Source organism: Oryctolagus cuniculus, chromosome 17 (assembly GCF_051225735.1).
Source record: "Oryctolagus cuniculus isolate XC-2025 breed Fujian yellow rabbit chromosome 17, ASM5122573v1, whole genome shotgun sequence".
NCBI classification, from domain to species: Eukaryota; Metazoa; Chordata; class Mammalia; order Lagomorpha; family Leporidae; genus Oryctolagus; species Oryctolagus cuniculus.
The window spans coordinates 20,169,176-20,194,189 of NC_142883.1; the positions used below are offsets into that span (position 1 = coordinate 20,169,176).

Genomic DNA, 25,014 nt, shown 5'->3' on the forward strand with positions numbered 1-25,014 from the left:
TCAGCCATTGAGTGGCGGAGGGGCGGCCTCCCAGCATCTCTGAGGCTGGAGGGCAGTGAGTCATCAGGACTGGCACTGCCCAGTTCCTACCCTGATTTCCTGGGCCCTGCTTGGGTCCATCTTTGGTGTGCCCACTGGTTTGGCCCTGAATGGAGAGGAGCTTGGGGCAGGGTAAAGAGCTAAGAACTTCCCTGGCTTGGAACAGTAACTCAGGGTGGGCTGATCCCTGCTCGAGTTCTGCTCCTGCTTCCCAGCACTCTGAAGGCCCTGGGCGCTGGAAACCCCGAGTCCTGGCTTTCCTGACCTGCTCAGAATGCAGCGGGCCCTGCTTCAGTAGACCCCATGTCCTCCGTCCCGAATGGAGGAGGGTGGGGCAATGCTGGTCCCCTAGGGCAACAGCGTGGGCACGGGGGAGAGAGAAGACCCCAGAAATCCTCTGTAATTTTGAGAGAAGGGCTGACTCCAGTAAGACAGCTAGACTCAAGGTAAAGGACACCAGTGGAGGCCGGTGCCACGGCTCACTAGGCTAATCCTCCGCCTTGCGGCGCCGGCACACCGGGTTCTAGTCCCGGTCGGGGTGCCGGATTCTGTCCCGGTTGCCCCTCTTCCAGGACAGCTCTCTGCTGTGGCCAGGGAAGGCAGTGGAGGATGGCCCAAGTGCTTGGGCCCTGCACCCCATGGGAGACCAGGAGAAGCACCTGGCTCCTGGCTTCGGATCAGCGCGGTGCGCCGGCCACAGCGCACCAGCCGCGGGGGCCATTGGAGGGTGAACCAACAGCAAAGGAAGACCTTTCTCTCTGTCTCTCTCTCTCACTGTCCACTCTGCCTGTCAAAAAATAAAAATAAATAAATAAAAAAGGACACCAGTGGAAACCCTGGACACAGACCTGGACTAGAGCAGGCAGGGGCCACCTTCCCATCGCGTGCCTGGACACTGGACATCCCTTCACCATCCCCCAGGTTCCGCTCAAGCCCTGCCTATGCTCACAAGCATGCTTTATTACTTTATTAGAGCTGAACAAGCATATCAAGGGTCAGGGCACAGAAGGGAGGAAGTAGGCCAGCTCCTGGGCTGGAGATGACCCAGAGAGGCTGACGGGCAGGGTTGGGTCAGCGGAACCAGGGATGGAGGCTGTGTTTCCCACTCGGGAAGAGGAACAGGAAGGGAAGTCACTGCTCCTGGGTGCCCCAGGAGATGTAGTCCGGCCGGGTGGCTGCGTGGTACTCGTCGATGAGCTCCTGCACAACCTCCCTGGACCTGTCCATCTCGTCGAAGTTGTCCTTGAAGATGTCCTCCTTGCGGAACTGCTCCAGAAAGGCTCCCCGCTTCCACAGCTTGTCGTACTGCTGGCAGGAACTTTCGAAGAGCTGGAAGAAACGGAAAACTCCAGGAGAGGGGCCAGCGTAGGACGGGGAGGGGTTGAGAAGTGACTGGGGGAAGGCAGAGGGTGGAACAGAGGATGGCCAGACTCACGGAGGAGATGCTGGTGTGGTTGGCCATCATGAGCCCGCTGACCCGGTGGGCTGAGGGCAGGTAGGGAGACTTCCTCGACAGGGCCACCTGGATGCTGGCTGGGCCCCAGGGGATGAAGTTGGCCAACTTCCGTTCCCGGATCCTCTGCAGGCTCTTGTGGACCTGGGTGGGCACAGTGGGAGGTGGCAGCCTCTCTGTGCCCCTGCGGCTTCAGGCTAGGAGGAAGGGGCCTCCCCTACCTGGGTGGGGTCCACCTCCCCCTGGATGATGTTGAGGATGGCGATGTAGCAGTGGTTGGTCTGGCGGTCCCGGCCTGTGGACACCATCACGTTCTTGGGCTGCAGCAGCCGCCGCATGACGTCCAGGACCGTGGTCTTCCTCACGCTGGCCACCTGAGGGGTGGGATAGCGGTCACAGGGGCCAGACCAGCACTCGGGGCACCGGGCAGGGATGCAGAGGAGCCAGCACACCCCGGCAGACTTGGAGCAGTGCGGCCTCTCAGGCAGGACCAGCGTCAGCTCACAGACATGTCCTCGTGCAGGAGCCAACAGCGCTCCCCACGCCACGGGGCCTGCAGGAGCCCAGGGCAGAGGGAAGGTGGAGACGAGGCAGCGAGACAGTCCCACGCTCTGCCAGTGCCTGAGTGCAAGGCCTCTGGGGGCTGCAATGGGCAGCTGCCAGGGCAGCGAGGAGAGGAGAGGCCAGGTCAGGGCCAGCTGGCCCGGGACACTGAGGGCTGCTCTTACTGACTGGTCCGTGGTGAGGGGGGTGTAGCCGGTCATGAGGAAGTGGAGCCGGGGCGTGGGGATGAGCGAGGCGATGAGGCCGATGAGGTCGTTGTTCATGTAGCCGGGGTAGCGCAGGGTGGTGGTGCTGGCTGACATGATGGTGGACACCTGGGGACAGGGGTGCTGTGTCATGGGCCTGGCCTGGGTAGGACCCCTCCCCCCTCCCCCGACAGTCCTCCCTCAGGGAGGACTTCCAGTGGGAAGGAGTGCAGAGGTGGGCTCACCAGCTGGTTGATCTGGGAGAAGGATGGGTTCTGGATGTGCAGGCGGTCCGTGGCTATCCGGTTCAGGGCTGTGTTGTCCAGCACCACCTGGAGGGGACAGACAGGGTGGCATAGACATGAAATATTGGCTGAGCACCTGCTAAGCTGTAAAGGCAGTCAGTAGCTTTGCTAGTTTACAAGGAAAGCATTCTTTGGGGGTATTATGAGTCCCTCTGGACAGTGCAGGGCAGTAAACAAATCTGTGAGTGTCCTCTGTGCCACACTTTGTGCCTGGGTCTGGAGTGACCACAGAGTGAAAACGGGCACGGTCTTGCCCTCGCCAGGCCTCCAGCCTAGTTGAGGGAGGCTGACATTGAATACAGAACAGAAAAAAGACGCTGTTAACCTGAAATATGACAAAGGAAGCTGACCTTGACTGGGTAGGCAGCGAAGTTTCACTAAGACAGTGACCCCTGAGCTGGAGCTGAAACGTGAGCAGGCACTGAGTGGGCTGAGTGGCTTATGTGGTGGCAGGGGGAGGCAGTCCCTGTGCTGGGGGACTGGCTGCCTAAAGTCACATAAGCACCCTGGAGGTTGCGACCTTACTTCGCAGTCCGACCACGGGTCTGGCTTTGGTGGTTCTTTTTGTGCTGGGCAGGGCAGGGCAGGCTGGCTGTGACTCAGGGGGGTCCCACAGCCCTCGACTCCCTCTTCTTTTGCTCACCACGCAGTCTGCGTTCTGAGTCAGCCGCTTGAGCGTGAGGAGCGAGTTGTAGGGCTGGACCACCACGTCGCTCATCTCGTCCTGGTTGGGAAACACTGAGTAGGTCTGCACCAGCTTCTTGGGGTACCTGAGGGTGAAGAAGAAGGAAAGGGGGAGGGTGGCACAGAGAAGCAACAGGACTTACCGGACTGCTCACTCTGTCTTCTGTGGGGACAATGGGCACCACGATTTTCGTGTGCCACCAAGCTCTTGTACAGTAGCAGGGTAAGGGCGGGACTCAGTCTTCAGAATGAACAGGATAAGCTGCAAGCATCAAACTCTAGATCTCCCCTGTCCCCAGGTGCCCCCCCCCCCAGGTGTTGGTTGCTGCCAAGGTTACCTGGGTGGGTCTGTCTCTAGGACTCAAAAGCAGTAGGGGCAGGCCTTCCCGCTCAGAAGGAAAAGGGGACCCGGGCTAATGCCCTCCTAACAAACACCGGCCTACCTGTCATTCAGCCGTTCCAGGAGGTAGGAGCCCATGCCAGAGCCGGTCCCCCCGGCAATGGAGTGACACAGCACGAAGCCCTGTGTGGGAGTGAAGGACAGGCAGTGACCAGGGACCTGGGCAGGGGGAGGGGGAGGCTGCCAGCTTGTCTCATTCCCCACCCACTCGCAACACACTCGTGCCTCAAGGCTTCCTCTGTGTCCGTCCAGGCCGAGGCTCCTTGGGAAGACTCAGGGCTTGGGGACAGGCTGAGGGATTCACACCCTCCAGGCTACGGCTTCCCTGAGAACAAGGACTGCACCTTATCTACCTCAAGATCCCAAACCAGATGCTCAACAAATGGGCCTGGAATTGGACTGCCACCATCCCAGGGCCTGCTCGGGCCACCGCCTGACCCCCAACACGCCGCAGCCCCTCTCCGCTGCACCCCACGGGAGCTGGGGAGAAGCTCACCTCAAGACTGTCGCTTCCGTCCGCTTCCCGGTCTATGATGTCGAAGATGTCCTCGTGGATCTTCTCACCCTGGACAGAGACATGGCAGAGAGTCAGGTCCAAGGTTCTCTGTTCAGCAACAAGAATTCCACAAGGGAGGGCGGCGGGGGAGGGCTTTGTGACCCCCCTGAAGCAGAGCTTCAGCTCTTGCCCTCAACGCAGAAATGATACTTTGTGACTTGTACAAAATTTGCATAAAGCTCTCCCTGGCTGTCCCTTTGTCAAAGCATCCCTTTATCTCTTACGTATCAGAAATCTGTTCTGGTCAAATTCCCAGGTTGCCTGAGCCTGCCTTGCCCCAGGGTGGGACTATCCAAGGGTCCCCGGCTTGGACACCTGGGAGAATCCCCTGGCCCAGTTGTTGCCAGCTCCTCCTCCGTGCTCAGCCAGGTAGATGTTCTCCGGGTTGTAGAGCTTGGCGTAGGGAGAGTTGAGGATGGAGTGGATCACCCGGGGCTCCAGGTCCAGCAGCACGGCCCGCGGGATGTAGTGCTCATCATCGGCCTGCCAGCGAGAGGCCGGGAAGGGGCGGCCCCGTCAGCCGGCGCCACCGCCGGCCCAGGCCCCAGTCCAGTCCCACTCGGGCTCCTGCCGGGCCTCCCTCCCCGAGCCAGCCGCGGGGCCCTGTGCCCAGCGGGCTCCCCAGCACCAGCCCCTGCCCCGTCCCTTCAGGCCCCCGGGGTCCTGGCCCAGCCGCCGGGGGCACCTGGTAGAAAAAGACGTCCTTGCGGTCCGTGCCCTCGGTGGCGAACTCCTCCACGATGCCCTCGGGGCTGATACCATGCTCGGCGCACAGCTGTTTCCAGAACTCGAAACCAACTGGGGAGAGGGGAGACGCCCGGGTCTGCGAGAGCCGAAAGGCCTGGGCAGCTCAGCGTCAGGCTCTGAGGCTGCCACTCTCGGAGCGTGCGCCCAGGACGCCGGCTCTGGGAGCCGTCACAGCCCAGGGCCTGCGTGGTCATGCGCAGTAGGGCAGGGGGTTCACGAGAGGGAGAGGGGACCCGGTGGGAACCAAGCACTCCCGTGGACCCCGAAGGGGCAGAACGAGAGAGTGGCGGGGCCCGGAGCTCGCTTGCTCACTCTGGTTGCCGCACTGGCCCAGCTGCAGGGTGATGATCTCCCGGGGCATCGCTCTGCGGACACGGGCCCGGCGGGAGTCACGGCCGAGACGAACGCCCGGCAGCCGGGCGCGCAGGACGTGGGCAGCGCGCGCTCCCCTCGCCTCTCGACGCGAGCGCTCGGTCTGCGCGTGTGCAGTGCGGGCGTCTGCTCCGCCGGCGGGCCGCGGAGCCCAACCTGGGCATCATTTTCCCCCATGGCAGGCGCAGCTGGAATTCGGCACAGGCGCAGAGCGAGGCCACGCCCCCGCCTGCCCACCTCTCCGCGCCTGCGCCCTGAGACTGGCGGGGGCTCGCAGGGTCGCGACCTTAGGCTGCGGGCAGGTGGGGAGAGGACGGCTGGGTGCACTAGGTAGTCCGGGTGTAGGTCCTGATGCCCTAAGGACTGTCAGCTCCGCTGGGGCCTGGGCTGGATCCAAGGCAACTTTCTTCCTTTAAATTTCTATTTTTCTAAAATTGTTTGACATACTCGTGCACAGCATAAAATCCATCATTTCAACAGTTAACAGACATTAAGTATACTCGCATTGTTCTGTACCCATCAGCACCCTCCATTTTCAGAGCATTTTCTCTTTCCCAAACTGAAACCTTACCCATTAAACAGCAACTTCCCGTCTTCGGCGCAGACCCTGGAAGTCACCATTCTTTCTCTATTAAAGCTGAATAATATTCCGTGGCATAGATACACCACATTTGTTTATCCACTCAAACCTCGGCGGACACTTGTTCCACCTTTTGGCCATTTTGAATAGTGCCCCTTTGGACGCGGGTGTACAGATATCTATTTAACTCCTTGCTTGCATACCCGGAAGTAGGATTGCTGATAACTGTGTCTAATTGAGGAATCGCCATACTCTTTTCCACAGCAGCTGCACAAGATTACGTTCCCACTGGCAGTGCTGAGGGGTTCCAGTGTTATCTCCAGCAACACTTGTTCCTCGCTAGCTTTTGATCATAGCCTGGGTGTGAAGTGGTATCTCTGAGGCTCTGTTTTACTCTAAATTACCGGAAAGGTGACATAGACAACATAATTTTATATTTTTACCATCTATTTTTGTGTTTTGAAATTTATATAAATGATACCAAAGTATAATATCAGAGAAAAGCAGCTTGCTTTTTTCACCTTACATTAGGGCTTTTTGTGATGTAGCCGTGTTAATATGGGTAGATTTAGTTCATCCCTTTTAACTGCTGTATTGTATTTCAGTGGACAAACAAAAGCAGTTTATTCTACTTCCAAACGAGTGGGGTTAGATTGTTCTCAATTAGTGGAAGGCCAGATGGGAAAGGGTGATTAACCGATACTAAGTTATAGTTAGACAGGAGAAAGGCATTCTGGTGTTGAATTGGCCTGTGGGGTGACTATGGATGACAGTAAAGTATTGTTTGCTTTCTTAAAAAGCTAGAACCCTCAAGAGCTGATAAATGTTTGCAGAGACAGATATGTTTTCTGTGGTTTGAACATCACACCATGTACGCGTTTGGAGATGTCACATAGTACTCCATACAATGCACAGTTTTGATGTTTTTTAAAGATTGTTCTCAATAACCCCCCACCACAGGGGCACAGGAGCTGCCTGCCTACGAACAGGAAGCGCCAAGTCTCTGTGGAGGCTTGCACAGCTTGGGGCTTATTCCTGACCGGCTGCACTCTTCCCAGCCCGAGTTGTTTCCCACAGGCGCACCTGCTCTTGGGCTGCCAGGTACTGGTTTTGTCAGTTCCACAGAGGCTGAAGGGGATCTGGAGGGTGGAATGCCCAGTCGCGATGCCGGGCGAGGGCCACTCGCTTTCCTTTTGGGGATGCCTCCTCTGGGACCTGCCCGTGGGTAGCCCTTGCCCGTTTATCTTAGACATTTGCAGTCAGTTCCGCACATCCACCCTTGGACAGCTTGCAGATATCACCTGGGCCTCGTCTTCACATCGAGAAGTGTGTCTTGCCACAGGGACGCTGTCAGTTTTACTGCGGACTTTCCCTTTGTTTCGAGAACTTAAGGAAGCCCCCACCCCACCCCACCCCGGCCCCTACTCGCAGTATCTTCCCTGCTTGCACAACAGTTTTCGCGTGTTCCCGGTAGGTCTCCGGGGCATCTGGAATTTATTTGAGATAGGGAGCTACTTTATTTCTTCCATATGCATGCTCGGAGCCGTCTCGGAACAATTACGGAGCAGCCGGCGCAGCGCCGCCCGCCCCCCCCCCGGAACGTTCCAGGCCGCGCTCCGAGGGGGGCCGGCCCTGGGAGCCCGGGAGGAGCAGGCCAGAGCGCCGCCGAGACTCCCGCTCGGACGCCGGCTCCGGCTTTTGTTTTCTTTTTTTCTCGCTCTTTTTTTTTTTTTTTTAAAGAGAACTCGGCCGCCTTCCAGGCCCCGCCGCCCAGATGCTCCGGGCGGCTCTGGAAGGCTCTGGAGCTCGCCCCGCGCCCGCCCCCGCCGGCCTCGGGCCGTTTCCGTCCCCCCAGCCGTCGTCCGGCTCCGGCGTCCGCACGGGGACCCGGCCTTCTCGCCGGGCCGGGGCGGGTCCGGCCGCTCCCTCTGAGGGTCGAGGGCGGGGCGGGCGCTGCCGCCAGGACGTGCTCCGCGCCGGGGCTGCCCGCGAGCGAGCGGCGTCCGCTTGCCTCGGCCGGGCGGGGGCGGGGGCGCCGGGCTCCTGCGAGCCGCGAGCCGCGAGCCGCGGCCGGTGTGTGTGTGTGTGACCCTAGCGGGTGACGCTTCGCCGCGGCTCGCGACTCCCAACCGTGCCTTGCCCCTGCATCTTCTCTCCCAGAAGTGGGAGCACTCTTCAAATCCGTTTCCAGGCCTGCGGGTTGGAAGGCGTGCGCTTGTCGGCCTTGGAGAAGCTGCGGTGTGTCCATTCTCCTCTCAGAAGCCCTGTCTGATGAGCTGGGGACGGGACACCAACGCTTCGAACCTGAGGCGTCGGGGCCTTCGGCGGGGCTGGCCTTAAGTCTTCCCCCTTAGCACGCTTTCCATTTCTGCTGGGGACCGAGCGATCCCTGCGGCTTATAGGAGAGGGGTCACCAGCACTCTGCACGGAGCCCGACGGCCACTCACGATTCAGCACGTGTTAGCCGCCCTTATCTTTCCGAGATGCAGGCGAACAGAAGCACAGGTGGGCAGCTGCTGTGCATGGCAGAGTTTAGGTAGGGTAGAAGCGGTAGGTGGATTTTTTTTTTTTTTTTTTTTTTTTTTTTTTTTTTTTTTTTTGACAGGCAGAGTAGACAGAGACAGAGAGAAAGGTGTTCCTGGCCGGCGCCGCGGCTCACTAGGCTAATCCTCCGCCTAGCGGCGCCGGCACACCGGGTTCTAGTCCCGGTCGGGGCGCCGGATTCTGTCCCGGTTGCCCCTCTTCCAGGCCAGCCCTCTGCTGTGGCCAGGGAGTGCAGTGGAGGATGGCCCAAGTGCTTGGGCCCTGCACCCCATGGGAGACCAGGAAAAGCACCTGGCTCCTGGCTCCTGCCATCGGATCAGCGCGGTGCGCCGGCCGCAGCGTGCCGGCTGCGGCGGCCATTGGAGGGTGAACCAACGGCAAAGGAAGACCTTTCTCTCTGTCTCTCTCTCACTGTCCACTCTGCCTGTGAAAAAAAAAAAAAAAAAAAAAAAAAAAAAGAAAGGAAGTGGATTCTTTACATACATTTTATAAAAAGCCAAGTATCATGGCCCTGTAGATCAGTGTCAGATCTGAGCTCTGTTGAAGCTGAGCACGAGGCCCAGGTTCACGATTCTTCCCACGGACCTAAGATCCAGGGTCTCAAGGCCGCTTGCTCGGGGTGGACCGTGCAGTCCTGGCCAGTCTGCGTGCCTCCACGTGCTGCGATCCAGGTTGTGATAAGGTGCTGGTGGTGATGTTCCGGGGAGGCCTGGTCCGCCTCTGCTGAAAATGCAGCTAACAACTAGCTCGTTACTGACACCGCCTCCATGGATCGTCCTAGGTTGAACGGAACGTTTTTGGATGCGTTGTCTTTTCTGGACTCTTCCTGGACACCTGCCCTGCAGGAGGAGCACAGGTAACTTGTGGAGGGGGAGAGGAGTGAGGTAGAGAACTGAGGCTGTCTCCGTGACTGCGAGGAAGGGCTGTGTGCACATCATGGCTATCCACCTGCGATCCTATGAGCCCAGGGACTAACATTCAAAATGAAGGAAAGGAGAAGTTAAAACAACGCTTATACAAAGGGAGTTGTGCTAAATTCATATTTTGATTATGAAATGGACAAAAGGGCTTGTGTCTTTTTTTAAGATTATTTATTTGAAAGGCAGAGTTACAGAAAGAGAGAGATGTCTTTCATCTACTGGCTCACTTCCCAAATGGCTGCAAAGGCCAGTGTAGTCCAAGCCAAGGTCAGGAGCTGGGAGCTTCCTCCAGGTCTCCCACATGGGTGCAGGGGCCCACACTGCTTTCCCAGGCACATTAACATGGGAGCTGCATTGCAAGTGGAACAGCCAGTTCTTAAACTGGCATCCATATAGGATGCTGGGGTCTTAGATGGCAGCTTTGCCTGCTATGCCACAATGCCGGCCCCAAGGCTTGTGGTTTGTTGTGGTTTTTTGGTTGTTTTTGTTGTGTTGTTTTTCTATATGGTTTTCCCAAGTGGCGGGGGAGGGGGGAATCACCCTGAAAGCAATCCTGTTTGTGGAGCATTTGCTTATTCTTTTGTTCTTTTATTATGTACTTATGTTACACCAGGTTGACTTTTTTTTTTTTTTTAGATTTTATTTATTTTTTATTTAAGAGGTAGAGTTACAGACAGAGAGAAAGGTCTTCCAACCACTGGTTTAATCCCCAAATGGCCACATGGGTGTAGGAGCCCAAGCACCCAGGCCATCCTCCACTGCTTTCCCAGGCACATTAGCAGGGAGCTGGATCGGAAGTGGGGCAGCCAGGTCTCAAACTGGAGCTCATATGCGATGCTGGCATCCTAGACGGAGGCTCAACAAGCTGTGCTGCAACGCTGGCCCCCCAAAAGCACTTTTGAGTCTCTGTGGGAAGAGAGAGAGGGAGGGAGGGAGTTGGAAGAATTGGTGGAGCAAGAAGCAGCATGTCTGCAGACCAGCTGTGGTGTGTTGAGTTTAGGGTGAACATGGAAATTTTTAAGTAGTGAACTGAAGAAGTTGGCAGGGGCCACACCTGGGTGTGCCCTGTGGAAAAAGAAGGCCCTGAAGGATCCTGAGCAGAGGAGGCCAGGATCAGATCTGCATTTCTTAGGCGTCAGTGACTCCGGTGAGAAGAGCCAGAGAACAAAAGAGGAGGCAAGATTGCGTTAATCCAGCTGGGGAATGAAGGGCCTTCCGGGAGAAGGGGGTGCAGATGTGAGAGATACAGATGGAGAATCTTCAGAGTTTAAGATGATTGAACATAGACTGGGGCAACCTGGTAGAATGTACATTTAAGGGGCAGAAGGGAAAACTGTATGGAAAAGAAAAATGAAGCCAAAAAAAAAAAAAAAAAAAAAAAAAAAACCAAAGGAAAGCCAGAGTGAATCAGTAGGGTTGGATCCCTCACCCTCGGTGGCAGGCAGAACCCTGGTTTTGTTCTGCATTCTATGTTTCCTTCCAGTGATCCCGTGGTATTAATTAATCCGAGACAGTCTTGGTTGTCACAATTTCCTTACCAGGGACTAGTTTAGACAGGGCCATATGGTGTAGCTCAGGCCAGGGAGATGTGAGGGAAGACTTCTGGGGAAGGTCCCCTCACTGGTTAAAAATAAAGAGACATGGGGAGATGTCGCTCCCCCTCTTCATGGAGGAACGACACTAAACCCTGCCTAGGCTTCATATCCAAGTCACGGCACCATTATGTCACTCCCCGTCTTCGTGGAGGAACGACACAGGACCCTGCGCTGTTCTTTTGTCTGCTCGGCCCTCCCCGGGTTTGCTGCTGGTTCTTCCCGGGTTGGCTACTGTCCCTTCCACCTCCGTGGAAGGGCGGTTCCCCCTGCCACTTTCCCCACTTCCGCGGGGGAGCGGCACACCGCCGGCCGGCTCTCTCGGGGGCTGCACAGGTGTTCCCCTTAGATGTTCCTCTTAGATGTTCCTGGTGCATGCCGTCTCTCTCCTCCTTTATAGTCTTCTTCCACCAATCCCAACTCTGCTACCCACACGCCAAGTACGCTGCTCTCCTCCAATCAGGAGCAGGTCCTACAGTTTATTGGTTGAACTGGAGGCAGCTGTGTAGAAGCTGTTTCCTCCTCTCCCAGCGCCATATTGTGGGAGAGCAGATGCATAGAATAAGTCTTAATTCCAGTAACTTAGTCTAGTCCGAGTTGCTCCCAGTTGCTCCCCACAGGGAGACACACGCTCTTCTCAGCTGCTGGTGTCATACTGGGGTATGGCACCTGGAAATGGTGTTTTTAGGGTTCTCCAGAGAAATAGGAACAACAGTAGATGGATGTAGATAAACGGAGGTGGAGGACGCGTGTCCGTGTGTGACGGGAGATCTGTAGGAACTGACTCACACGATTGTAGAGGCTTCCAAGCTCCATGATCTGCTGGCTACAAGTGGGAGAACCTAGAAAGCGGGTGGCTGTTTCAGTCCTGAGAATCAGGCTCCCATGGAATGAGTGCTGGGCTGTCTGCAAGCCCGAGCCCAGGGGCGGAGAAGATGGTGTCTGAGCTCAAGCAGAGAATCTGAGTTTTCCCTGACTCTGTCCTATTTTCCATTCAAGGCCCAAAACAATTGACTGATGCTCACCCTCACTGGGGAGGGTCACCTGCCATCCTTAGTTCATCACTCAGATGCCGGTCCCTTCCAGAAACACCCTAGAGACAAGCCCAGGAGTAACGCAAAGATCTTGCTATTGAATGGGTTAATACAGGACACACAGGCTGGCCTCGTGGCACAGGGGGTTAAGCTGCTACTTGTGATGCCCACATCCCATCCCAGAGCCCCAGTTTCAGTCCTGTCTGCTCTGCTTCCAATGCAGCTGCCCGCCAATGCACCCGGGAAGGCAGCAGAAGATGGCTCAAGTGTTGGACTGCTACCACCCACATGGAGACCTGGCTGGAGTTCTGGGCACCTGGCCTTGGCCTGGACCATCCTGGGGAGTGAATCAGTGGATGAAAGGTCTCTTTCTCTCTATTTCTTCCACTCTCTGTCACTTTGCCTGTCAAGGAAATAAATAAGTGAATCTTTTAGAAAATAAAAAGGACACACAAAAATCAAAGAAAAAAGACTGGGCATCGTGGCACAGTGGGTTGAGTCACACTGCTTGGGACACCTGCATCCCATGTGGGAGTCCTGGCTACTTTGCTTCTGATCCAGCTTCCTGCTGAGATGCCTGGAAGTAGCAGGTTATGACTCAAGTGCGTGGGTCTGTGGCACCCACGTGAAGGTCTGGGTAGAGTTCCAGGATCCTGGCTTTGGCCTGGCCCAGTCCTGGCTGTTGCAGTTATTTGATAAGTGGGCAAGCAGATGGAAGTTATCTGACTCTCTCTGTCTCTGTCTCTGTCTCTCCCTCTATGTCACTCTTTCAAATAAATCAATCACATATATTATGTCAAAGTTGCTCATAAAATTTTATTTTTAATGTATGTTTTTATTTATTTTCAACTGCTTGAAAGGCAGAAAGACAGAGACAGAGAGCATGAGATTTTCCAACTTTGGTTCATTCTCCCAAGTGGCTGCAACAGTGAGGGCTGGACCAGGCCAAAGCCAGGCGCCAGGAACTCCATCGGGGTCTCCCATGTGTGTTACAAGAGCCCAAGCACTTGTGCTATCATCTGCTCTCTCCCAGAATGTATTAGCAGGAAGCTAGACCAGAAGCAAAGTAGCTGGGACTGCAACCAGCACTCCAGTATGGGCTGTGAGTATCCCAAGCAATGGCTGAAGATATTATAACATGGCAGGCATTTAGCCTGGCGGTTAAGATGCCTGGACATCATCTCACCCCTGCATCTGGCTCCTGACTCCAGCTTCCTGGCAGTGTAGACCCTGGGAGGCAGTGGTGATGGCTCAAATAATTAAGTTCCTGCCACTTACATGGGAGACCTGGGTTGAGTTACCAGCTCCTGGCCTCAGCCTGGCACAGCAGTGAATGAGAGCTATCTCTCCCTCTCTATCCTCTGCCTTTCAAATAAGAAAATTTAAAAATGCTATTACAACTGTATTTCAGTATAACTGGTTTCTGTGGTAATTCTACATATATTTTATTCATTCAAATAACATTGTCCACTAAGCAGAAAGAAACATCCATGTTTTGAAAAGGTTAAGAACCCTGCTCTAAAGGCGGTGAGAAAAAGGGAGATTTGTACAGTGGAGATGGGATCTAAGCATCTGGGGAACTTGGCTTTGTTGAAGATAGGAGAGGTTGGGGCCGGCGCTGTGGTGTAGCAGGTAAAGCCTCTGCCTGCAGAACTGGCATCCCATGTGGACTCCGGTTCGAGTCCCGGCTGCTCCATGCCTGACCCAGCTCTCTGCTATGGCCTGGGAAACAGTAGATGATGCCCCAAGTCCTTGGGCCCCTGCACCCGTATGGGAGACCCGGAAGAAGCTCCTGGCTCCTGGCTTTGGATTGGTGCAGGTCCAGCTGTTGCAGCCAACTGAGGAGTGAACCAGGGGATGGAAGACCTCTCTCTCTCACTCTCACTCTTCGCCTCTCTGTGACTCTGCCTTTCAAATAAAAATAAATAAATAAAAAAGATAGGAGGGGCTTCCATGTTCAGATACTGAAGAGGCAGAGAGGAGATTTTGGGAGCCAAGGTCCCTGAGGAGGCTGCAGCTACTGGGATGCAGGGCTCAGGTGGAGGGATTAACGACAGGAAGGAAACTTTCCCTACAATCAAAGGGAGGAAAGGATGAGTGTGGATAAAAATAAGTGTCTCAGGGGGGTGGGAGTAGGGGGCAGGAAGTTGAGGGGGCTTCTGCCTGATGGCTTCTATTTTCACCAGTCAAGTAGGAGTGAAGTTATCTACTGAGAGTGGGGATGAGAGGGGAGGGGGAGAAAGGAGGGCGGCCGTGGACAGCCCAGAGGATCCCCAGCCCCAGCCCTGGGGTGGGTGGGGGCAGTTATAGGCGGCTTGGTTGTCATGGTGACGACCCACCTGGAGGAGTACTGGCTTGCCCAGCACTCAGTGACCCCAGCCTAGGAGCAGGAGGAGGGCAGAAAGTCAGCTAGGTCCAGGGCCGGGAGGATGGGGAAAGATCAGGGACATCCATCAGGATGTCCACAGGGAAGAGTGTGAGGCTGGTTAGGGCTGACTGCCTGGGAGGAGTGGGACAGAGACCCAGGAGCTGGAGGCGCGGGAAGTGGTGGTGCCAGAATGAGCCAGTTGGGGCTGCTGGTGTTGTGGCGTAGTGGGCAAAGCATCGCACCCCAGGTGGGCGCCAGGTCGTGTTCCCTGCTAATGGCCTGAGAAAAGCAGTGGATGTCAGCCTGCCTCAGCCCCGTTGTGGCCACTTGAGGAGTGAACCCGAGGATTCAGAGGAAGACTCTCTGTGTGTCTCTCTGACTTTCAAATAAATCAATAGATACGAATGAGCCAGTCAGGTTTAAGATTGAGGAGTTGTCTGTGGAATGGCCAGTGGCCGAGGTCAAGGAGAGGATGCTGGATGTGAGAAGGTCAAGGCAGAGCCGGGCTTGGATGAGGGGAGGCGTGGTGTGAAGGAGGAGCAGTGACTTGGAAGTAGGTAGACCGTTGGGACAAGGAGTGGAGTGATGGAGCTGCACTGGATGTGCATCCGTGGAGGGAGGTTTTCTCAACGAGGTGGAATAGTGACGCTGTCAGTAGCAGCAAGGAGATAAAGAATGCTCACCCACCACGGCAGAAGAGCAGGCACCAGGCGCCTCCTCTGTGGCCTTTATTACAGAGGCCAGAGGGCATCACAGTGGTTTCCAACCCAGGAGTAAAGTCCCCTCCCACACTCCACCCCCACCAGGAGGCATTTGCAAACCTGCAGAAGCCTTGTGGGTTTTATCAGACTAGTAGGGGCGATGGAGTAAACAGATTGCTAAAGGCTACTTACCTTTTACCCAGTTGGCACTGATGGAAATTTGGGAAGTCATCAAACTGAGGCACAGGTGGCAGATCAGGAAATGGTCAAGGGGTTTTACAATGAGGGGAACTGGCATTTGGTACCTAGAGATCAGAAATGCCGAGTGTCCTGTAGTGTACAGGAGTCCTGCCCCGACCTCCAGTAGTGCTTCTTGTATGTTCTGTGCATAAGACAGGGGTTCCAAGAACTGAGACGTGCGCTTACTGTTGGGAGCTCCCGTGGTCTTAATATGAAGGTCTCGCGCCTATGTCTGAGGTCACCGTGGCAGGTCCAGTCCCTGCTCCCTCATCACCTGCCAGTGGTAGGTCTCTGATAGCTACAGTCATGCTCAGTGAGATGGAAGCAGAAGTCATGGACTGAGACTCCTAGACTAGCTATTTTTTTAAAGATTTATTTATTATTGGCCGGCGCCGTGGCTCACTAGGCTAATCCTCCACCTTGCGGCGCCGGCACACCGGGTTCTAGTCCTGGTCGGAGCGCTGGATTCTGTCCCGGTTGCCCCTCTTCCAGGCCAGCTCTCTGCTGTGGCCCGGGAGTGCAGTGGAGGATGGCCCAAGTGCTTGGGTCCTGCACCCCATGGGAGACCAGGAGAGGCACCTGGCTCCTGCCTTCGGATCAGCGCAGTGCGCTGGCTGCAGCGCGCCAGCCGCGGGGGCCATTGGAGGGTGAACCAATGGCAAAGGAAGACCTTTCTCTCTGTCTCTCTCTCTCTCTCTCACTGTCCACTCTGTCTAAAAAAAAAAAAAAAAAAAAAAAAGAGAGAGAGAGAGAGATTTATTTATTATTTATTTGAAAGAGTTACACAAAAGGAGGGGGGGTCCTCCATCCGCTGGTCCACTCCCCAGTTGGCTGCAACAGCCGGAGCTGCACTGATCCCAAGCCAGGAGCCAGGAGCTTCTTCTGAGTCTCCCACACAAGCACAGGGACCCAAGGACTTGGGCCATCTTCTACTGCTTTCCCTCCTGGGACATAGCAGAGAGCTGGATGGGAAGTGGAGCAGTCGAGACTTGAACAGGCGCCCATATGGGATGCTGGCACTGCAGGCAGCGGCTTTACCTGCTATGCCACACACAGGCCTCCTAACTTTTTCAAAAGATCAAGTGCAGCTCCCCTTACTCCTTTGCCTGGCTCCCTTCTTTCAGCTTGGAACTTGGTTCTGCAGCCCTCATGTGGCCGTGAGTTCAAAGTCACACATTCGTGGTCGTGGTGCAGAAAGACTGCACGCTCCTGCTGACTTCCTATGAGGAGGCCCCAGCCTGGACTGCCCACCTCTGGACTTAACAACCAAGAAGAACTGCCATTTGTTTAAGCTGCTGTCAATTGTATGTTGTGTGGACTGCAGCTGAATGCATGCCTTCCTGCGGGAGTCACAGGGCGGGTTGGTGGCAGCACAGAATAGACTTTCCTCTCTATAGCAGTGCTTCGCAGAGTGGGGTCCCTACGGGCAGCATTAGCACCACCGAGGACTATGTTAGAAATGCAGAATTTTGTACTCCACCCCACCCTTCTAAATTAGGAACCCCAGGGGCGGGGAGGTGGGGGGATCATCTGCTTTCAGGAGCCCTGGGAGTGATTCTGCAGCACCTGAAGTTGAGAACCGCTGCTTCACAGCCCCGCTCCCGGCAGGAGCTGGAGGCTCTTTAAAGGTGTACCATCTTGGGGCCAGCTGTGGTGCAACTCATGAAACCGCTGCTTGGGACGCCCACATCCCCTGTTTAATGCCAGTTCAAGTCCAGATGCCTCTGCTTCCAGTCCAGCTTCCTGAACTGTAAACCAGCAGACGATGACCCAAGGACCCAAGTGCTTGGGCCCCTGCCACCCTCACGGGAGACCTGAGTGGAGCTCCAGGCTCCTGGCTTCAGCCTGTGCCATCCCTGGCTGTGGTGGGCATTTGGGGAGTGAACCAGCAGATGTGTGATCTCTCTCTCTCTCATTCTGTGTCACTTTGCCTTTCAAATGAATAAATCTTTTAAAACACACACACACACACACTATATTTGGCCCCACCAGACTTACTGAATCTGAATCTGCTCTTTCAACTTTATTATTACTTTTTAAAAATGTATTTATTTGAAAGTCAGAATTACACACACATGCACAGGGACAGAGAAAGAGAGAGAGATCTCTACTGATTCACTCCCCACATGGCCACAGCAGCTAAGGCTGGGCTAGGTTGAAGCCAGGAGCCAGGAACTCCATCCGAGTCTCCCACAGAGGTGGCAGGGGCCATCTTCCTCTGCCTTCCCAGGTGCATTAGCAGGGAGTGGGATCAGAAGCTGACGAGCTGGGACTTGAACTGGCGCTCTGATACGGGAAGCAGGTGGCATAAGCAGCGGCTTGACCTGCTGTGCCACGAGGCGGGCCCCTGGCCTACAGTGTGCTTCTGTTGACATGGGAGAGCCTTGAACAGCCACCCAACTGACCAGGCTGCGGTGGCTCTTCCAGGATTCAGCTGCGCATTCTACTGCAGGTAACAAAAAGCAAACATTTTAAAATTAACAAGATAATCCTCAATTGAGCTTCCAAATTTTGATTATTGGCATTTAAAACCTTAGTAAAGAGTAGCAAGAATAGTATAATTGTACCCTATGTACCTCACAATTGATTTTAAGTGAAAAATTTGTCTTAGTATATTTTGAGAATACTCTTTCAGGAAAATCTGTGTATGCCACAGTGCCTCTGCAAAAGCAGTCACTCTGTACTTTCATTTTCTTAAAGAAAGAGAGAGCTTCTGTCTGTTGATTCACACCCCAAATACCTGAAATGGCTTGGGCTGAACCAAGCCAAAGCCAGCAAGAATTGGGAACTCAACCCAGGGCTCCCGCATGGGTGGCAAGAACCTGGTTACTTGAGCCTTCCCCTTTCCACCTCCCAGCGTCTGCATTAGCAGAAAGCTGGATTAGCAAACTGGAGCTGGGGATTGACCCAGGACTCCACTAGGCCCAATGCCTGCCCCGAGGATTGTGTCTTGATATCTTTATACCCATTGGAGAAAGAATAGGAACACGCTTCAAAGCTTTAAATTGATGTATTTTCTGCATCCACTTTTTGAAAAGATTATTTATTTGAAAGGCAGAGAGTTACAGAGAGGCAGAGGCAGAGGGGGAGAGAGTCTTCCAACTACTGGTTTACTCCCCAATTGGCCGCAATGGGCTGGAGCTGGGCCAATCCGGAGCCAGGAGCCAGGAGCCAGGAGCTTCTTCTAGGTCTCCCATGCAGGTGCAGGGGCCCAAAGATTTAGGCCATCTTCTGCTGCTTTCCCAGGCCATAGCAGAGAGCTGGCTTAGAAGTGGAGCCACCGAGACTCTAACCAGCACCTATATGTAACATCGGTACTGCAGGTGACAGCTTTACCTGCTATGCCACAGCGCAGGCCCTGTGCATCAACTTTTTTATACCATTTGCTGGAATTATGTATTTCATAATGGCATTTTCAGTACTCTGTGACTGTCCTTGGTTCCTATCCATATGATCAATTGCATGTTCTGTTTCAAAAGTTTTTTGTTTTCTTTGTTTTCTTTTAGATTTATTTATTTATTTGAAAGAGTTACACAGAGAGAAGAGGAGAGAAGAGTGGCAGAGAGAGAGAGAGAGAGAGAGAGTCTTCTATTTGCTGGTTCACTCCCCAATTGGCTACAACAGCTGGAGCCACGCCGATCTGGAGCCAGGAGCCAGGAGCTTCTTCCAGGTCTCCCATGCGGTGCAGGGGCCCAAGGACTTGGACCATGTTCTACTGCTTTCCCAGGCCATAGCAGAGAGCTGGATCGGAAGTGGAGCAGCTGGGACCAGAACCGGTGCCCATATGGGATGCTGGCGCTTCAGGCCAGGGCGTTAACCCGCTGCACCACAGCCCCTCATTTGTTTGTTTGTTTTTAAAGATTTATTTTATTTGCTGGAAAGGCAGAGTTACAGAGAGAGACAAAGACAGAGACAGAGATATCTTCCATCCTCAGGTTTACTCCCCAAATGGCTACAATGACTGGTGCGGGGCCAGGCTGAAGCCAGGAGCCAGAAACTTCTTCCATGTGCAGCAGCACAGTGTGAACACATTGGAGGCCCAGTGACTGCACACTGCACACCGCAGCTGGAGTAGACATGGAGATTGTTTGTTAATTAGGCCCTCCTGGCCGTGAGCAATGGGCACCGTGGTCAAGACACCACGTGGAACACCCACATTGTGTTAGGGTACCTGTGTTGAAGTCCCTGCTCTATTTCTGATTCCAGCTGCCTGCTGATGTGTCCCCTGGGAGGCAGCAGGTGTTGATGGCCCAAGTCCTCGAGTCTCTGACACTCTTGTGGGAGACCTGGACTGAGTTCCAGGGCTCCTTCGTTCATCCTTGCCCAGCTCCAACTGTTGCAAACATTTGAGGAGTGAACTGATAGATGGAAGTTCTTCTCTTTATCTTTTTCTCTCTACTTTTAAAATGAAAATAAATAAAAATTTATTTAAAAGTATGAGTTTATTTTAAAAAAATGTAGGAGCTGGCACTGTTGCATAGTAGGTAAAGCTTCTGCCTGCAAGGCCAGCATCTCATATGGGCACCAGCTTGAAACTGGCTGCTGTACTTCTGACCCAGCTCCCTGCTAATGCACCTGAGTAAGCAGTAGAAGATGGCCCAGATGCTTGGGCCCCTGCACCCACATGGGAGACCGGGAAGGAAGCTCCTGGCTTCTGGCTTCAGCCTGGCCCAGCCCCGGCATTACAGCTATTTGGGGAGTGAATCAGTGGATGGAAGATCTCTCTCTCTCTCTCTCTCTCTCTCTCTCCCTCCCACTCTCTGTAACTCTTACTTTTGAATAAATAAATAAATCTTTTTTTTTTAAATTAGATCTCCCCAGCTTTTCCCTATAGGGTTCACATTGGAAATGAGGATACTGCAGGACACCCCGAGGAAAGGAGGGAGTGAGGCCGTTTGCTCTGGGAGGGTTGTGCAGAGGCGCCAGCCACAGAGCTCAGCATCCCAGCCCAGCCCAGCCCAGCCGTCTGTCTCCACGTCTCGTATCACAGGTGATGAAACCAAGGTTCTTTTCTTTTGCAAAGGTTTATTTGCACCATCTGCATCGTCCATCCGCGTGACAGTGTTGTCACACATGGTCTGCGTTTTCTGTGTATTGGGAATGTTGTATTTGCTTTTCCTCTCCTCCTTCACGTAACCATGACTTCTGTTAATTCATGATGCTGTGTGTCGCTGCTGCCCCTCCCAGCGTGTGCGCGTCTGTGCCTCCATGGACATCTTATATGATCAAACTGAAGATGCCTTCTAATACGGTAAAATACTGTGTTTCTTACATTCTGCTGTAATGTTATTGTATTTACTAAATTGACCTCATTAAGTATCAGGTATTAAGTTATTATTCATTTATTTCTGTAGCATTCAAGTCTTAAATTTAAATGTTGCCATATTTGGTCCATTTTAACTCTGTTGATGTTTATTATGCTGTAACTACATCCTCCCAGCTGTGCCAGGCTAGCCTATTGAGCTAATGAAAACTATTTAGGAGATTGTTATTAAAAATTAACTTTTGATGTGGTTTTAGTTTCCCACTTTCTATCATTCAGTTAACACCACAAAGTTCTAAGAACAGTTATGCAATTGTGTAGTCGAGAATCTGAAGATACAACCTTTTTTAGGACTTTTTTTTGGGCGTTTTAAGTCCTTTTAGCGCTTTTTGCCTGTGCGTTTCCGTGGTTTGTTCTGGAGCCCTGGAATCCCAGCCTGCCTGCACCTCTGACTCCATCCCTCTCCAGTCTAAGACTCTGACGAGCGACCCTGGGGCTCAGCAGGACTCCGACAGTCCTTGGTGAAGGCTGTCAAGGTAGGTGGCTTTGTGACTGATCCAAGGGAACAGTCAGAAGTGCCATTGCTTGCTTCAACCCCACTTGTAAATTAGTAATAGAAGCCAGCAGTGAGTGAGTTTTCTGGAAGGATCAAGACCAAACAGGTTGAAGCATTGCTCCCTGCCTGACTCACCTTGGGCTCAGAAAGCTGATAAACCAAGGAACCCTGGAAAGAAGCCCACGCACACGTCTCTGCTTCCCTCTGCCGTGGTTCCTCCATGGCTCAGGAGCAACACATGGCATGGATGTTTTTCTGCTCATCACATGTTGAAGCAAAATGTTCCTGCGTGTTGGAATCGGTGATTCTAATCTTATCTCCTTGATCGGAGTTGACACCTGTGTGACATGGCCCCTCCTCCAGAGCCTGTCTGGAAGCATTTGAGAATATGGAAAACAAGATTTGAGACTGTGGTAGCCTTTGCTTCATTAAGGCACAGATTTGCTTTGTTTTAAAAATTTATTTATTTGCCGGCGCCGTGGCTTACTAGGCTAATCCTCCACCTTGTGGCGCCGGCACACCAGGTTCTAGTCCCGGTCGGGGCGCCGGATTCTGTCCCGGTTGCCCCTCTTCCAGGCCAGCTCTCTGCTGTGGCCAGGGAGTGCAGTGGAGGATGGCCCAGGTGCTTGGGCCCTGCACCCCATGGGAGACCAGGAAAAGCACCTGGCTCCTGGCTCCTGCCATCGGATCAGCGCGGTGCGCTGGCCGCAGCGCGCCGGCCACGGTGGCCATTGGAGGGTGAACCAACGGCAAAGGAAGACCTTTGTCTCTCTCTCTCACTGTCCACTCTGCCTGTCAAAAAAAAAAAATTTATTTATTTGAGGGGCTGGCTCTGTGACGTGGCAGGCAAGGCTGCCGCCTGCAGTACCAGCATCCGGGGAGTGAACCAGCAGACGGAAGACCTCGCTCTCTCTCTCTCTCTTTCTCCCTCTCTTGGCCTCGGCCTCTCTATAACTCTGCCTTTCAAATAAATAAATATTTTTAAAAATTTTATTTATTTGAAAGGTAGAACAACAGAGATTTTCTGTATACTATATCACTACCAAATGCTGAAAACAATCAGGGCTGGACCAGGCTGAAGCCAGGAGCCAGGGACTCCATCTGTGTCTCCCGCATGAGTGGCAGGGACTCAGCTACTTGACCCTCACCATTGCATCCCAGGATGCACGTTAGCAGGAAGCTAGATCAGAAGCGGGGCCACTGGGGCTTGAGCCAGGCAGTCCAGTGTGGGATGTGGATGTCCTGACAGGTGGCTTCACCACTGTGCAACAACCCCACCAAATTTTTTTAGTGGAAGAAAGAAAGCTTTTTTTTTTTTAAGGTTTATTTATTTACTTGAGAGACAGAATTAGAGAGAGAGAGACAAGGAGAGACAAAGGGAGAGAGGTCTTCCATCTGCTGGTTCACTCCCCAAATGGCTGCAACAGCTAGAGCTGAGCCAATCCAAAGCCAGGAGCCAGGAGCTTCTTCCAGGTCTCCCAGATGGGTGCAGGGCCCAAGGACTTGGGCCATCTTCTGCTGCTTTCCCAGGCCATAGCAGAGAACTGGATCACAAGTGGAACAGCCAGGTTTCCAACTGGCATTCTTATGGGATGCCAGCACTGCAGGCGGCGGCTTTACCCCCTAAGCCACAGCACTGGCCCCATTTTAGTCATTTTTAAGTGTACAGTTCCGTGGCATTAAGTACATTCAGATTATATAATCATTGAGACATCTTAACATAAAATTTATGATCTTTCTGAAAAATATATATATGCAAATCTGATGAAGAATTGAAAGTAGAGTGGAGAAACTTAAAATTTTACCTGTATTTATATGTCAGAATAGACTCTAAGCACTGAGCTATATATTAAAATGACTTACCAGGGCCGGCGCTGTGGTATAGCAGGTAAAGCTGCTGCCTGCAGTGTCGGCATCCCATATGGGCACCGGTTTGAGTCCTGGCTGTTCCACTTCCAATCCAGCTTTCTGCTATGGCCTGGGAAAGCAGTGGAAAATGGCCCAAGTCCTTGGGTGCCCATGGGGGAAGAAGCTCCTGGATCCTGGCTTCAGATTGGTGCAGCTCCAACTGTTGCGGTCATCTGAGGAGTGAACCAGCGGATGGAAGACCTCTCTCTGTTTCTACCTCTCTCTGTAACTCTGTCTTTCAAATAAATAAAATAAATCTTTAAAAAATCTTAAATAAATCTTAAATATTTAATTCAAATTTCCATGAACTTTTTTAAAAAAAGATTTATTTGGAAAGCAGAGTTACAGAGAGGCAGAGAGAGAGAGAGAGAGAGAGAAGAGAGGTCTTCCATCTGCAGGTTCATTCCCCATAAGGCCAAAATGGCCAGAGCTGGGCCAGTCTGAAGCCAGGAGCCAGGAGCTCCTTTGGGTCTCCCATGCGGGTGCAGGGGCCCAAGGACTTGGTCCATCTTCTACTGCTTTCCCAGGCCACAGGCAGAGAGCTGGATCAGACATGCTGCAGGCGGTGGCTTCACCCTCTCTGCCACAGCGCCAGCCCCATCCATGTACTTTTTTTTTTTTTTTTGACAAGCAGAGTTAGTGAGAGAGAGAGACAGAAAGAAAGGTCTTCCTTTTGCTGTTGGTTCACCCCCCAAATGGCTGCCATGGCCGCCGCGCTGCTCCGATCCGAAGCCAGGAGCCAGGTGCTTCCTCCTGGTCTCCCATGCAGGTGCAGGGCCCAAGGACTTGGGCCACAGCAGAGAGCTGGACAGGGAGAGGAGTAACTGGGACAGAACTGGCACCCCAACTGGGACTAGAACCCAGGGTGCCAGCGCCGCAGGCGGAGGATTAGCCTAGTGAGCCGCGGTGCCGGCCATCCATGAACTTTTTGAAGTGCCCTCCTGTAATGTGATTCTGCCCTTTGAATCGGAAGAGATTAAATTTTACCAACTCCTGGGTGATCGTTAGAATTGGGTAATGCAAAGGTCTGACACTGAGAATCTGGCTACTCTTCAATTTGGAAGAGGCGTTGGTGCCAAACAGCAAAGTGCCAGCGGTAAACTCCTTATCTGCAGTGGGTGGCTGGGGTTGTTCCCTGAAGCAGAGTGTGCACAGGGATGCTGTGTTCTTGTAGAATGTAGCTGACTCTTCTACAGGCCCCACCCCTAAGCCCCCTGATCAGACACAGCCACACCCCTCCCAGTTTTCCTCTAGTACCTTGTCCAACCTCCAGGAGAGCCCTAATCATTCAGTAACGTGATGCGTGATGCGCTATTGACATTAACACATCAACAACAGAGGGAGAAGTTCTTCAGCTGGTTGTATCTTGCTCATCTCTGTTGTCCTCAGCAGTTAGCCTAGTACCTGGGACTTACTGGCTTCTCAATAAGTATTTATTGAGTGAATAAATGACACAACCATGGCCCAGGGAGGAAGTGACCTGCCCGAGATCACAAATCTAGTCAGTAACAGTGATCTGAGAGGCAAGGTATGATAACATTTTAATGACCCTGTGTTGCTGGAAAACATAGTGCTGAGGAGGCTCTTGCAACAAAAATTGGGTGGCAGGTTATTCACAGAATTTGAGAGTCACATGCTAATTCACAGTCAAGAGCATCTGAAGAGTTTTGATCTTTTGGTGCCTTTAGACTTTTTTTTTAAGGTGTTTTTTTTTTTTTTTTTTTTTTTTTGAAAGGCACAGTTGCAGAGGGAGGGGGGAGACAGAGATCTTCCATCAGCTGGTTCACTCCCCAAATGCCTGCTGTGGTCACAGCTGGGCCGTGCTGCAGCCAGGAGCCAGGAACTCGAATCTCCCATGTAGGTGGCAGAGACCCAGCTACTTGTACTCTCATCTGTGCCTTCCCAGTTGGCCCATGAGCAGGGAGCTAGATCGGAAGGGGAGGCGGAGCTGAGCCCCAGGCCCTCGGATCTGAGATGTGGGCGTCCCATCACGGCCTGACCTG

The 25,014-nt window shown here is 53.4% G+C and overlaps 1 protein-coding gene and 1 long non-coding RNA gene across 3 annotated transcripts; one reads left to right on the top strand and one right to left on the bottom strand.

Annotated features, from left to right (window-relative positions):
* Nucleotides 1-979: 979 nt before the first annotated feature.
* TUBG2 (tubulin gamma 2) lies at nt 980-6,151 on the bottom strand. 2 transcript variants are annotated; one of them, XM_051825008.3, is made up of 11 exons: nt 5,877-6,151; nt 4,872-4,984; nt 4,502-4,669; nt 4,127-4,195; nt 3,674-3,753; nt 3,190-3,316; nt 2,487-2,573; nt 2,221-2,370; nt 1,714-1,866; nt 1,475-1,636; nt 980-1,368 (listed from the first exon to the last, which is right to left on the bottom strand). In XM_051825008.3, the coding sequence occupies exons 1-11, from the start codon at nt 5,878-5,880 to the stop codon at nt 1,171-1,173; spliced, it is 1,311 nt and encodes a 436-aa protein (XP_051680968.1). In that variant the 5' UTR covers nt 5,881-6,151; the 3' UTR covers nt 980-1,170. The 2 variants fall into 2 exon arrangements, with proteins under 2 accessions (XP_051680968.1, XP_002719451.3); XM_002719405.6 differs by lacking the exon at nt 5,877-6,151 and adding an exon at nt 5,246-5,511.
* A 1,807-nt stretch (nt 6,152-7,958) lies between these two features.
* Nucleotides 7,959-16,588, top strand: LOC127484403 (uncharacterized). Its single transcript, XR_011383465.2, has 3 exons — nt 7,959-8,390; nt 9,211-9,285; nt 16,409-16,588. It is a non-coding gene; the product is annotated as an uncharacterized LOC127484403 (long non-coding RNA).
* The last annotated feature ends 8,426 nt before the right edge of the window (nt 16,589-25,014 follow it).

What these genes read in the sequence shown, in the direction of transcription:
- TUBG2 (XM_002719405.6), bottom strand. Translation starts at nt 5,294, where the DNA reads ATGCCCCGGGAGATCATCACCCTGCAGCTGGGCCAGTGCGGCAACCAG. An exon ending in GGGCCAGTGCGGCAACCAGA is followed by an intron (nt 4,985 to 5,245) that starts GTGAGCAAGCGA and finishes CCCTCTCCCCAG; the next exon opens with TTGGTTTCGAGTTCTGGAAA. An exon ending in CTGGAACGGCTGAATGACAG is followed by an intron (nt 3,317 to 3,673) that starts GTAGGCCGGTGT and finishes CTTCACCCTCAG; the next exon opens with GTACCCCAAGAAGCTGGTGC.